Source organism: Zootoca vivipara, chromosome 6, assembly GCF_965207765.1.
Source record: "Zootoca vivipara chromosome 6, rZooViv2.hap1.1, whole genome shotgun sequence".
NCBI classification, from domain to species: Eukaryota; Metazoa; Chordata; class Lepidosauria; order Squamata; family Lacertidae; genus Zootoca; species Zootoca vivipara.
This window is the reverse complement of record NC_142589.1, coordinates 82,423,089-82,436,441: the sequence shown is the minus strand read 5'-3', so window position 1 is coordinate 82,436,441 and position 13,353 is coordinate 82,423,089. Positions and strand designations below refer to the sequence as shown.

At 46.4% G+C, this 13,353-nt stretch overlaps 1 protein-coding gene across 3 annotated transcripts; it reads left to right on the top strand.

Moving 5' to 3' along the window:
- Nucleotides 1–1,985: 1,985 nt before the first annotated feature.
- Nucleotides 1,986–12,484, top strand: LOC118087447 (ribonuclease T2-like). 3 transcript variants are annotated; one of them, XM_035120091.3, is made up of 10 exons: nucleotides 1,986–2,071; nucleotides 2,412–2,529; nucleotides 4,529–4,586; nucleotides 5,965–6,032; nucleotides 8,262–8,319; nucleotides 10,374–10,438; nucleotides 10,619–10,732; nucleotides 11,006–11,054; nucleotides 12,082–12,156; nucleotides 12,239–12,484. In XM_035120091.3, exons 2-10 carry the CDS (start codon nucleotides 2,414–2,416, stop codon nucleotides 12,425–12,427), a joined length of 792 nt encoding a protein of 263 aa, XP_034975982.3. In that variant the 5' UTR covers nucleotides 1,986–2,071; nucleotides 2,412–2,413; the 3' UTR covers nucleotides 12,428–12,484. The 3 variants fall into 3 exon arrangements, with proteins under 3 accessions (XP_034975982.3, XP_088528989.1, XP_088528990.1); XM_088672863.1 differs by having other exon boundaries at nucleotides 2,003–2,071; nucleotides 4,408–4,586; XM_088672864.1 differs by lacking the exon at nucleotides 4,529–4,586 and having other exon boundaries at nucleotides 2,003–2,071.
- Nucleotides 12,485–13,353: the final 869 nt, after the last annotated feature.

Below are 13,353 nucleotides of genomic sequence, written 5' to 3'. Positions count from 1 at the left end.
GGGCCTCTGCTGACCTCCAGCTGGGCCTTACAAGGGCATTGCCTCCTCGCCAGGGCGGAGGGGAGGGGTGGCCGCGGGTGTTTTCCTCGACCGCCTGCCAGAAGTAAGGGCAGCTGGCGAGTTCAAACTTTGGACTGGAATGCGGAGGCTGGAGGGACATTTCAGAGAGCCTGCGGTGGAGAAGGGGCAGCACCTGTCTTTAAATGGGACCGTATTTTGGGATCAGGTTATGCAAGACAGAGCACAGGAAAAGCAGACAGAGAAAGGTTTCCCTCCCTCTCTAGTAGCCCTGGTGCTTCTGGGCATCCAACGAAGCTGTACGTTGGGAGGTTCGAGACAACAACAACAACAACAACAACAACAACAACAACAACAACAACATATTTCAACAACAACAACAACAAATTTATTTATACCCCGCTGGCTGGGTTCCCCCAGCCACTCTGAGCAGCTTCCAGCAAAATATTAAAATACAATAATTCATCAAATATTAAAAGCTTCTCTAAACAGGGCTGCCTTCAGACGTCTTCTAAACGTCCAATAGTTGTTTATTTCTTTGACATCTGATGGGAGGGCGTTACACAGGGTGGGTGCCACTACCGAGAAGGCCCTCTGCCTGGTTCCCTGTAACCTCACTTCTTGCAGGGAAGGGAACCGCCAGAAAGCCCTCGGAGCTGGACCTCAGTGTCCAGGCTGAACGATGGGGATGGAGACACTTCTTCAGGTATACTGGGCCTTTGAGGCCGTTTAAAGGTCAGCACCAACACTTTGAATTGTGCCCGGAAAGGTACAGGGAACCAGGCAGAGTGTAGGTCTTTCAGGACCGGGGTTATGGGGTTTTGGCGGCCGCTCCCAGTCCCCAGTCTAGCTGCCGCATTCTGGATTAGTTGTAGTTTCCATGTCACCTTCAAAGGCAGCCCCATGTAGAGCACATTGCAGTAGTCCAAGCAGGAGATAACCAGAGCACGCACCACTCTGGTGAGACAGAGACAGGCGAGGCAGGGAGGGTCTCAGCCTACATATCAGATGGAGCTGGTAGACAGCTGCCCTGGACACAGCCCTTCTTCACCCAGAGCTTAGTTAAACTGTGGAACTCACCCCCGCAGGAGGCAGTGAGGACCACCAACCTAGACTGCTTTAAAAGAAGATTGGACAAATTCACGGGGGAGAGGCCTATCAGCGTGGCTACTGGCCATAATGACAATGCTCTGCCTCCACAGTTGGAAGCAGCAATGCTACTGCTTCTTCTTCTTTTATATATATGTAATTTTTATGAGCTGGAAACTAAATGGTCAACCTTTCCATTCTCCTTCATCTTCTTCTTCGGTGATCACTCGTAGCCGAGTAAGATTATCTTCCATGAACAAGGTCTTAAAAGTGAGTCTGTAAGTGACTGTGGAGGCCAATTCTGGATCCACACGTCCTTCCACAGTAGGGACATTGGTTTCCAGGCGGGAGTTGATCACGGTGTGGATTTGCCAAGCGTGCCTTCCTCTTAGCACGTTTCTCCCTTGTGTCCTGAGTTCAAGTGTCTTCAAAGCCCATGACACCTTTGGTAAAGGCTGTTCTCCAATTGGAGCATTCGCAGGCCAGTGTTTCCCAATTGCTGGTGTTTATACTACACTTTTTAAAGATTTGCCTTGAGACAGTCTTTAAACCTCTTTTGTTGACCACCTGCATTATGCTTTCCATTTTTAAGTTCGGAATAGAGTAGTTGCTTTGGAAGACGATCATCAGGCATCTGCAGAACATGACCGGTCCAGCGAAGTTGGTGTTGAAGAATCATTGCTTGGACACTGGTGAGCTCCTTGATAAAGAGTTCTGTGAAACCCTAAAGTCTGCATTTGCCTACAGGGGACCAAGTTGGTCTGATCAAAGCAATCGTTCTGCAATCTGGGACTCCACGAGGAGCTGTGTCTTTGCTTCTCAGTCGTCACACAGGGAAGTGAAACCAGCCCCCCATCCTTCTCCTTTTAAACACCAGCTGGTGTCTGGCTCTCCTGCTGAAAGGACGACATCGAACCAGGGCATGTGCATTGCTGCTGTGCAACCCCAACCTGGTACAGCTTAGGTAGTTGGTTTATACAAAGTCAGGCCATTGATGCATCTGAGCTCAGGCAGAGGCCCTGCTGGGGTTTTTCCTAGCCTAATTTAGGGATACTGGAAACTGAAGCTTGGGCTCTGTGGCTGAGCTACGACTCCTTGATGACTGAGAACAATATAGCCAATGCCTTACTGGCAGTGGCTGGCACACCCGCACACCCACGGTGCCCTGTTTTTGCCATCAGTCATTGGGATTACTGAACCCTACTTGAGGGTTTCTATACCCGGGCTTGCATGTTGACAGAGAGACTGGTTTCCTCTCCTCGCTGTCCCCCGCCCTTTATTCATCAGCTCTGCTTTGCTTGCAGGTATGATGGTAGCCAATTCAGTCACTCTGGGTTTCTTCTGCACGAGTTTCTTCTGGTTGCTGGTTCGTCCCGAGGATCTCTGGAGGAGGCAGCAGCAGGCCAAGGTGGAGAACTCTAGGTAGGTAGAACCTCGTGCAAGGGCGAGAGAGGATGGGCAGAAAGCGGGATGGGATGAATTTGTGGACTCTGTCTCTGCATTACAGGTGGGGAATGGATGGATGGAGAATTTCAGTTCACGTTTTAATGCAACACCTGATGCACGCTTTCCAAAACAACATGCAAACTGGAACACAGCTGTCATTAGAATTTTGTGCTTCTCTGAATTTTGCAATACAGTTCTCCAAGCAAAACTGTATATTAGAGGAAAGTGCACATAAAACTGTACTCTTTTCAGCACCTGCTAAAAGCATTTTTGTTTAGACAAGCCTACGCAGAGATGTAGGATGGCATGTGTTTTCATCTGTTTTTAGTTGATTGTTGGTTTTAATTAGTTTTGGAATGTTTTAAATAATGGTTTTTGTTTTACTGGTAGTTTTACCGGCCTCGGTCCGGTATACCTGAAGGAGCGTCTCCACCCCCATCGTTCTGCCCGGACACTGAGGTCCAGCTCCGAGGGCCTTCTGGCAGTTCCCTCATTACGAGAAGCAAAGTTACAGGGAACCAGGCAGAGGGCCTTCTCGGTAGTGGCACCCACCCTGTGGAATGCCCTCCCACTAGAGGTCAAAGAGAACAATTACCAGACCTTTAGAAGGCATCTCAAGGCAGCCCTGTTTAGGGAAGCTTTTAATGTTTGATGGATTTCTGTATTTTGGAATTTCTGTTCTTTTGGAAGCCGCCCAGAGTGGCTGGGGGAACCCGGCCAGATGGGCGGGGTATAAATAATAAATTATTATTATTATTATTATTATTACTGTTTTGCTCTTTTTGTAAACCGCTTTGAGGTTTTCTACACAATGAAGTAGTATATACCGTATTTTTCCATATATAAGACTAGGTTTTTAAAATTATGTTAAAAAGAGGGGGTAGTCTTATACATGGGGGCAATCTCCCCCCATTTTCTAATTTTGAGTCTCCAAAAATAGGGGGCGTCTTATACACGGGTGTGTGTGTGTGTGTGTGTGTGTTATACATGGAAAAATACAGTAAATGTTATGAAATAAAAATAAGGTAGATGAATATGTTAGATGAAGGCTTCAAAAAATGTGTATTTAATGAGAAATTTACCTTAAAATTTTTCACGAGGACACACACATATATATACTAAAAGTGAAAGTTTTTACTAAAATAAAAGGTTGGTTGGAAGTCACCCTGGGCAAGATAAAGAGACTAACGAATTCAATAAATAAATAAAACCGCAAACTGGTACAGAAGTGTTGGGAACTGATCTTCTTCTTCTTCTTTTTAAATATATTTTATTGAAAAAATTCAGTGGACAAATAAAGTGCTTGAAACTGTAATTCGATATACAGGTACATAAGTAAGGTGATTATTCCAACGAGTACAATGATTAACAAGTTGTAATATATCTTCTTCTATATATATATAAAAATGTAGAAGGGCCATGTTTGTTATAGTCCACTTTTCTTGGAAACCGCTTGAATCGTATTGGCAAGGAACGCTGTGTCCAACTTTGAGCGGATTCAGTCAAGCGGTTTCCAAGAAAAGTGTGTTTGCAGAACTTTAGATTGTTAAGATCCCACCCCTAACACACCTAAAAACGTGATTTTCTCTTAAAAACAAAACAAAATATACCACCCTCAAGTGGACATCAAAGGAACAGACGGCAAAATACATAAAGACAGACCAGACTTTCAAACATCTTATTCCTTTCTTCCTAATTTCACACACAACGCCACAGCAATGCGTGGCAGGGCCAGCTAGTTTTTTTAAATAAATGCATTCTAAGTATTATTGCATTTATCCATACACAATCTGTGTCTAAAAGCAATCTGTTCATCTTCTATCTCTTGATCAAAGGGGTGTGTGTGTGTCATAGTATTATATTTCCAGTGAATCGGTACCAGTCTTTTGTTGGAAGTGAGGCTGCAAAGAATGAGCTGATCTGAAGACTTTTGAAAGAAGGAGAAACTGGGAGACTTCTCTCTCTTTGACTGCAGGCACTGTCCTTGGCAATGCATAACCTTTGTCCAGATGTGGCCTGGCTCGTTCTGCATAGTGAGTAAGAATTTCTAATTTGGGGAGACACTCCCTTTCTGAACAGTTAACATCTCTGCGTATTACCTGGCTAAATAAGACAGCTGCAGAGCAGTTGCAACAGGTAAAGATGAAAAGGTAAAGGACCCCTAGACGGTTAAGTCTAGTCCAGGGGTCGGCAACCTAAGGCCCATGGGCCACAAGCGGCCCACGGGGGTCGTTTAACTGGCCCACAAGCCGCCCCCAAACCAAGCCACCCGCTCAGCGAGTCCCCGCCCGCTGTGCTAAACTGGCACAGCGTAGCACAGGGACTTGCTTTTGTGGTGCAGGAAATCGTGTCTCCGCATGCGCAGATGCCCAAAAACGCATTTTCGCAGACACAGATACTGGAAATCGCAGGCGCGCGCGCTCATGCGCAATCCGGCCCATGGAGGGATCTCCGCTAGAGTGAACCAGCGCAGGCAAGGTAAACCTTGCCGACCCCTGGTCTAGTCAAAGGTGACTATGGGGTTGCGGTGCTCATCTCACTTTCAGGCCGAGGGTGCTGGCGTTTGTCCACAGACAGCTTTCCAGGTCATGTGGCCAGCAGGACTAAACCGCTTCTGGCGCATGGAGGGCCGTGGCAAGTGTCAGAGCACATGGAAATGCAGTTTACCTTCCCACCACAGTAACTTGCACTGGTGTGCTTTCAAACTGCTAGGCTGGCAGGAGCTGGGACTGAGCAACGGAAGCTCACTCTGTCGCAGGGATTCGAACCGCCGACCTTCCGATCGGCAAGCCCAAGAGTCTCAGTGATTTAGACCAGGCATCCCCAAACTTCGGCCCTCCAGATGTTTTGGACTACAATCCCCATCTTCCCCGACCACTGGCCCTGTTAGCTAGGGATCATGGGAGTTGTAGGCCAAAACATCTGGAGGGCCGCAGTTTGGGGATGCCTGATTTAGACCACAGTGCCACCCGCAAGAAGGGGTTAAAAAAGCAGATGTAGGGGACTCCAGCTCCCATCAGCCCCAGGCAACATGCCCAGTGGCAAGGGATGATGGGAGTTGTAGTTCAATGGAGTTTGGACTTGGTCCAATAGCAGAAGGAGAAATATGAGTTGAAGAGAACAGAAATGGAATCAAACCTCTACTTAATTTTTAAGCTGTATTAATAAATAGAGTATAGCTCAGCCAGTAGAGCATGAGACTCTTAGGGTCGTGGGTCCAAGCCCCACATTGGGTGAATGATTCCTGGGTTGGACTAGATGACCCTTTGAGCCCCTTCCAACTGTACAATTCTACGATTCTATGAATCACACACACACACACACACACACACACACACACACACACACACGGGTTTGTGGCTATGCTGTACCTTCGGGAATCTAACCCATCTTCTCCTTCCTGTGATGTAGGCTCTGGGAAAGAGGTTTGAGTGTGTCATGCCGAAAGACGCAAACAACTGGACCATTCATGGATTATGGTGAGGCGATCTCATTTGGGCTGCTATGGGAGGCATGTGTTTATTGTTTGAACTTAAGTGAAGTATTTATTTTCTTACTTAAATATATATATTAAGCAGTGCCAGATTTACGTATAAGCCAAACAAACTAGCTCAGGGCCCCACTCTCTTGGCCCCCCCCCCAAAATTTAAAGGATGTACATTTTCAAAATATAAGATAAAAAACAAATAAAATAAAACCTAGGTACAGCAACCGTGTTTTGTGTTGTGTAGGCTCCTATGATGTAAGTCATGGGCCCCGCCTGCTAGCCTGCTCCCTAAAATATCTCTGGTTTGCTCCTTTCTATATACAGTGGACGCTCGGGTTGCGAACGTGATCCTTGCAGGAGGCACGTTCGCAACCTGCAGCATTCGCAACCTGCGTCTGCACATGCACGGGTCGTGATTCTGTGTTTCTGCGCATGCGCAAAGCGCGATTTAGCACTTATGAGCATCCACCGAAACTCGAAAGTAACCCATCCGGGTACTTCCGGGTTCGGCGCAGGACACAACCTGAAAAGACGCAACCTGAAGTGCCTGTAACCCGAGGTATGACTCTATAGGGTGCTGACATTCTGCATGGACTGGCTTCATGGCAACCTGTGCAAATGGCTTTAGATACCTATTAGGTCCATAAATTACCATATAGCATATATTCGACACAAAAAACAGGACAGCTAGACATATAAAGGGTCCCATTAGGGCCTCATCAAACCTAAATCCAGCCCTGATATTAAGTAAGTGTGTGTGTGTGTGTGTGTGTGTGTGTGTGTGTGTGTGTGTGTGTACATACACATACACATACACACACGTATACACGCTGCTTAAAAACGGGTGAGGACGGAATAAGAACAATGTATTCATTATAGATGTATTACTCATTTTATTGTATTGACTGAACATAATAAAGTTTTGATATATATAAAAAAATATCAGAACTGTTTACAACAAGTATACTTAAAACCATACAATTAAAACCATACAACAAAGTTAAATTAAGAAAATATGATGCATGATTTCAGCAAGGCCTTTGACAAGGTGCCCCATGATATTCTTGTAAAAAGCTGGTAAAATGCAGGCTAGACAATGCTACCGTTCAGTGGATTTGTAACTGGCCGGCTGACCGAACCCAAAGGCTGCTTATCAATGGCTCCTCTTCATCTGGAGAGAAGTGACTAGTGGGGTGCCACAGGGTTCTGTCTTGGGCCCAGTCTTATTCAACATCTTTATCAATGACTTGGATGATGGGCTTGAGGGCATCCTGAGCAAGTTTGCAGATGGCACCAAATTGGGAGGGGTGGCCAATACCCCAGAAGACAGGATCACACTTCAAAATGACAAAATGACCTTAACAGATTAGACAACTGGGCCAAAGCAAACAAGATGAATTTTAACAGGGAGAAATGTAAAGTACTACACTTGGGCAAAAAAATGAAAGGCACAAATACAGGATGGGTGACACCTGGCTTGAGAGCAGTACATGTGAAAAGGATCTAGGAGTCTCGGTAGACCACAAACTTGACATGAGTCAACAGTGTGATGCAGTAGCTAAAAAAGCCAATGCAATTCTGGGCTGCATCAATAGGAGTATAGCATCTAGATCAAGGGAAGTAATAGTACCACTCTATTCCGCTCTGGTCAGACCTCACCTGGAGTACTGTGTCCAGTTCTGGGCACCACAGTTCAAGAAGGATACTGTCCAGAGGAGGGCAACCAAAATGGTCAAAGGCCTGGAAACAATGCCTTATGAGGAACAGCTTAGGGAGCTGGGTTTGTTCAGCCTGGAGAAGAGAAGGTTAAGGGGTGATATGATAGCCATGTTCAAATATATAAAAGGATGTCATATAGAAGAGGGTGAAAGGTTGTTTTCTGCTGCTCGAGAGAAGCGGACACGTAGCAATGGATTCAAGCTACAAGAAAGAAGATTCCACCTAAACATTAGGAAGAACTTCCTGACAGTAAGAGCTGTTTGACAGTGGAACTTGCTGCCAAGGAGTGTGGTGGAGTCTCCTTCTTTGGAGGTCTTTAGGTGGAGGCTTGACAGCCATCTGTCAGGAATGCTTTGATGGTGTTTCCTGCTTGGCAGGGGGTTGGACTGGATGGCCCTTGTGGTCTCTTCAAACTCTATGATTCTATGATTCTTAATTGCCTGCTGGAACAGAAAAGGTTCCAGCCTCCTTCACCTGCTCTTCTTGCCCTTTAAATCAACAGGCCCAGCAATGTCATGGGCTGCTGCCCATATAGATACCTCTTCCCCTCCGACCTGGTGGTGAGTAGAACCTTTTTTTGCTGCAAAGTTTGGCTTCGGTGGCCCTGCTTCCAATGACCTGCGACAGCTCCACTGCTAGAGTGTGAGACATTTAATCTCAGGTTTGTGGGTTCGAATCCCACGCTAGGTAAAATATTTCTGCATTGCAGGACTAGGCGACCCTTGTGGTTTGTTTGTTTGTTTGATTTATATACTGCCCTGTACCCAGAGGTCTCAGGGCGGTTCACAGAAATGATCACAATAAATAAAATCAAGATAAGAACTGTAACCCAGTAACAACCCCCCCCCAAGAAAGCCACATTGTAAAAGGATATAGGATGTCAATCAGATCAAAGGCCTGGTTGAAAATGTTTTTGCTTGGCGCCTAAAAGTATATAAAGAAAGCACCAGGTCTTTCCACAGACGAGGAGCCACTGCAGAGAAGGCCCTGTTCTCGTCTTGCCACCCTCCGGACCTCTGAGGAGGCGGCACACAAAGAAGGGCCTCAGAAGACAATCTCAGGGTCCGGATAGGTTCATATGGAAAGAGGTGGTCCTTGAGGTATTGTGGTCCTGAGTCGTTTAAGGCTTTATAGGTCAAAACCAGCACTTTTAATTGGGTCAGAAACTAATCGCTAGCCAGTGCAGTCAGACCAGGATCAGTGTAATATGCTCAGACCGTCTTGCTCCGATGAGCAACCTGGCCGCTGAATTCTGCACCACCTGAAGTTTCTGAACCGTCTTCAGAGGCAGCCCTATGTATAACACACTTTGTTGAGGTTGGTTCCTTCCAACTCTACAACTCTTATCATTCTACAGGTTACGTGGAAACACTTCCCCCCTGCATCTGGCTTGGGGGACCTATGCAGGAGGTACATTGTGTGTAGTCCCTGAGCCATTGTGGCATATGGGGCACTGCCCCACCCACCTCCACCTGCCCTCAGCCAGCCCCCACCTGCCTGCTTTTTCACCTACAACCAGTCCAAAGGGTGGTCCTGCCTGCCTGCCTGCTTCCTCCTCTTCAGCCTCAGTGTTGCCCCTTGTGGCATTCGGCGGAGAGGAGGATGGGGACAAAACATGAATCAGTTGCCCCACCTGCCATGGGCTCTGGCGCTATCTATTGCTAGGCTCCTTGCCTTCTGCCCTACAACAGCCACTGCTGGGCTTGGGGAAGGGCCTTTTCAGTGGTGGCTCCTTGCACGTGGAACTGTCTCTCTACGTATGTCTGGCCCCATCTCTTTATAGCTTCAGGTGGTTTGGCTTACTGTGTTGTGTGAACATGGCCAATCTCTCTCTCTCTCTCTCTTTTAAATGCTTTATTATTCATTTTCCAAATATATACAACATGTAGTCATCTTCATCGATCAGTCCAACAAGGATGTCTATATTCACACAAAAAATACATACAATTTCACTTTCTACACAAACCTATGACTTCCCACCCTCTCCATGTTTTCCTTTATATTAAACATCTTACTTTAATTTGCCGTTATTATTTTGCAGAAATTCTCTTTTCTATTTTGATATCGTTTTCCTTCATGTATATTGTTTATAGAAATCATTCAAAGGCAACTACCGTGCTTAAATTATAACTCCCCCCCCAAATAATTCTTGAAATTATCCCATTCTAGAGTCAACTCCTGTCTGGGTTTGTCTCTGACTCTTTCGGAAAGGGAGGCTAGTTCCACATATTCTGTCAATTTGAGTAACCATTCAGCTCTAGTAGGGAGATTGTCATTTTTCCAATATGTCACAATAAGCACACTCGCGCCCGCGGTTGCATACAGAATTTTTTATATACATATATACCCTTAGGGAGGGCAGTGCCTGTAATACCCAGAAGGAATGCTTCTGGTTTTTTGAAGGGAAATTTACCTTTAACACTGTTTTTAGTTCTGACTGGCCAATCTCAAGTACAAATCCCCGAGCCCCTTCGCCAGATGATGCCCTAGACATGGCCCAGCACCTTGCCCCTTGAGCTGGCTTGTCTAATGGTAGGGCCGGCCCCAGACATAGCCCTCGGGATGATACGATTGTCTCAATTAGCCTGTTTCCCACCACCTTCCTTTCCTGCAGGACTTGACGCCTGAACTGAACAAGCACTGGCCATCCTTCATCAACCTGAGCAACTTCCAGTTCTGGTAACCAAGGCAGGGGGCTAAACAGAGACGGAGTTGGGGTTGGAGAAGGGCCACGCGCTAGGTGGGGCTGACGGACGTTGTAACCCCAAACATCTGGAGGGGGAGAAGTTGGGGAAGGCTCAGGTAGAGAGAGGCTGGGTGTGCCCGGCAACGGTTGTTTTACTCCTTCCTCCCGCACAGGGAAAAAGAGTGGCAGAAACACGGGAGCTGCGCCGGCTGCGTGGAAGCGCTGAGCTCTCCCAACAAATACTTCCGAGCCGCCCTCTTCCTGCGCACAAAATATAACATTGACAGGTGAGCTGAAAAGGGCAGCGTCCTCCTGCGGCAGCCGTGACGACCGTGCGGTATATCGCAGTTTGGATTCTGTGGGAAAGATGTACATAAATTAATACAATTAAAATCCATACGGCATCTAGTACAGTGTGCCTTACAATGGCTACCACAGGCAGAAAAATAATTAAGTGGCGCACCAAGGTCACCATCTGTTTTCAAGGGGTCTATAGGGGAGGGCAGGAGTTGCTGCTGTAGCTAAATGACCCTGTTTTTACATTCCCTTTCTGAACACAGCGCCTTTCAAAGAGCTGCTGTCATCCCATCTTGTATCCAGAGCTACCAGGTACCATACCTATTCTGTCCTATTTTTTGCTTCCCTGGAGATCTGAGAAATTGGGGAAGAGAGGGGGGTGGGTTACGGAAGGCTGCCATAAAATAGCTGGGTCCTCATTACAGTTTTAATTCATCTCCTCATCCTCCTGGCCTGCAATAAGTCTATTAAGGCTATTATTGGTATTACTGTATTATTATTACTAGTGTAATTCAGCCCGTTGAGTAAACGGGCGCTAGAACATCCCGGGGTTCGGAGAAGCGCTTGCGCAGCGCTTCTCCGAACCCCGGGACCTGTCCTTGTTGTCGGTGGCAGGGGGACAGGAACGAAGGAGGAGAAAGCAGCCCTTTCTCCTCCTCCTCCCTTCCTCTCCCCCAGCCGCCGACAGGAAGGAGACATCCCGGGGTTTGGAGAAGCGCTTGCGCGGACACAGGGACACAGGGAATCTGGATGCAGAGACACTTGCACTTTATTATATACGATTATTATTATTATTATTATTATTATTATTATTATTATTATTATTATTATTATTTGAATTTATATACCGCCCTATACCAGGAGGTTTCAGGGCGGTTCACAGAAAAGATACACAGAAAAGGTTGTGTACGCACTACCTCTTCAAAACACAATCTTTCCCTCAAAGAATTCTGGGCACTGTAGTTTGCTAAGGGTTACTGTGAATGGTAATTCAGGCTGCGCACCTGGTTCTTCAGGGGCAGAGTTTTGGGAGCAAACTCTGCCCCCATCCATTCGGTGCCAGTTCCCTGGGCATGCATTTAATCATACCCAACATTTAATCCTATTGGGATTTGGGTGGCTGCAAATGACATATTTCTACCCACCAGAAGGCCCCAAATTTAATCCCCAGCATCCAATGGTAGGCCTGGGAGAGACTCCTGCTTGAAAATCCCAGAGAACTGCTGCTGGCAGCCTGTGTAGACAATGCTGATCTGGGTGGGACAATGGCTTGGCAGCTTCATGTATATGTCCTAACCATAGTTCTTTGCCCCATCCTGCCTGCAATTCTCATCCTCAGCTCAGCACCTTTGTGACAGTGTTGCGGCCCGTCCTGGGAGACCAATATGAACTCCAGTGTGTGACTGACGTCCAGGTGGGTTCCCTTCTCTCCCAGAGCAGAGAGCTCCCGCCTTGTTGTTCCCCCTCTTCTCAAATCTTTTTTTTCCTCTTTGCAGGGGCGTCAAATATTGGTGCAAATAAAGGTTTCCCTCCACAGCAATTTCTCCTCCAGCTGCATTGCAGACTCCTACTACAACACCTCCCCTTACAAGCCCTGCAGGAGCGAGAAGAGGGTTTTCTATTTCCCCGCCAGCCAGAAGTATCCGCGCAACCCCTGCCCCAATTCGAGGCAGGTAGAGATGTGAATTCTGCAAGGCGGAAAAAAGGCTATAAGCAGCTAAAATAAAAACTTTAGGAATGGATACTTGCTCTGGTGTGTGTTCTTTTAATAGAATTCCCTGGGCTCTACCACAGTGGTACCTTGGTTCTCAAACTTAATCCGTTCCAGAAGTCCGTTCCAAAACCAAAGCGTTCCAAAACCAAGGCGCGCTTTCCCATAGAAAGCAATGCAAAATGGATTAATCCGTGCCAGACTTTTAAAAACAACCCCTAAAATAGCAATTTAATGTGAATTTTACTATCTAACGAGACCACTGATCCATAAAATAATCAATAATCAATGTACTGTACTATAAAATAAATAAGACAGTATTGTAGATGATAAAAATAAAAATTATTTTGTTTTTCTTACCTGCACGAATGATAGTCATTGTTTGGATGGGGGCTTTTATCCATTTCCACAGTCACACAATCAATCAATCAATCAATCAATCAGCAGCTGAACTGGGTTCCACAGTGTCACAAAAACAAATTAAACCGAAAAAGCCTCAAAAACAAAAACACAAAATAAATAGCAAAAACAAAAGCGCCAAACTTAATCCGTTCCGGAAGTCCGTTTGACTTCCAAAATGTTCGAAAACCAAGGCACAGCTTCTGATTGGTACAGGCACCACGGAAACAATAGCCGGCAGCCGCATTGGATGTTTGGCTTCCAAAAAAACGTTCGGAAACCGGAACACTTCCTTCTGGGTTTTCGGCGTTTGGGAACCAAGGCGTTTGAGAACTAGGGTACCAGTGTATTAGACAAGGTGATCTTTCCACCTCAAGCCGTGGATTTGGAGGAACCACAGGCCACCAAGTTATCAGTTGTTTTCATTAATTCTATTTTTATCAAAGCCTCAGCAGTCGCTCCTGCAACAGCCAGTGGCGGACACCTAGCTGGATGACTTTA

Excerpts from the sequence above, each read along its gene's own strand:
- LOC118087447 (XM_035120091.3), top strand. The coding sequence starts at position 2,414 with ATGATGGTAGCCAATTCAGTCACTCTGGGTTTCTTCTGCACGAGTTTC. Across the intron at positions 6,033-8,261 it reads TGGACCATTCATGGATTATG|GCCCAGCAATGTCATGGGCT; the intron begins GTGAGGCGATCT and ends TTAAATCAACAG. Across the intron at positions 10,733-11,005 it reads ACAAAATATAACATTGACAG|CGCCTTTCAAAGAGCTGCTG; the intron begins GTGAGCTGAAAA and ends TTCTGAACACAG.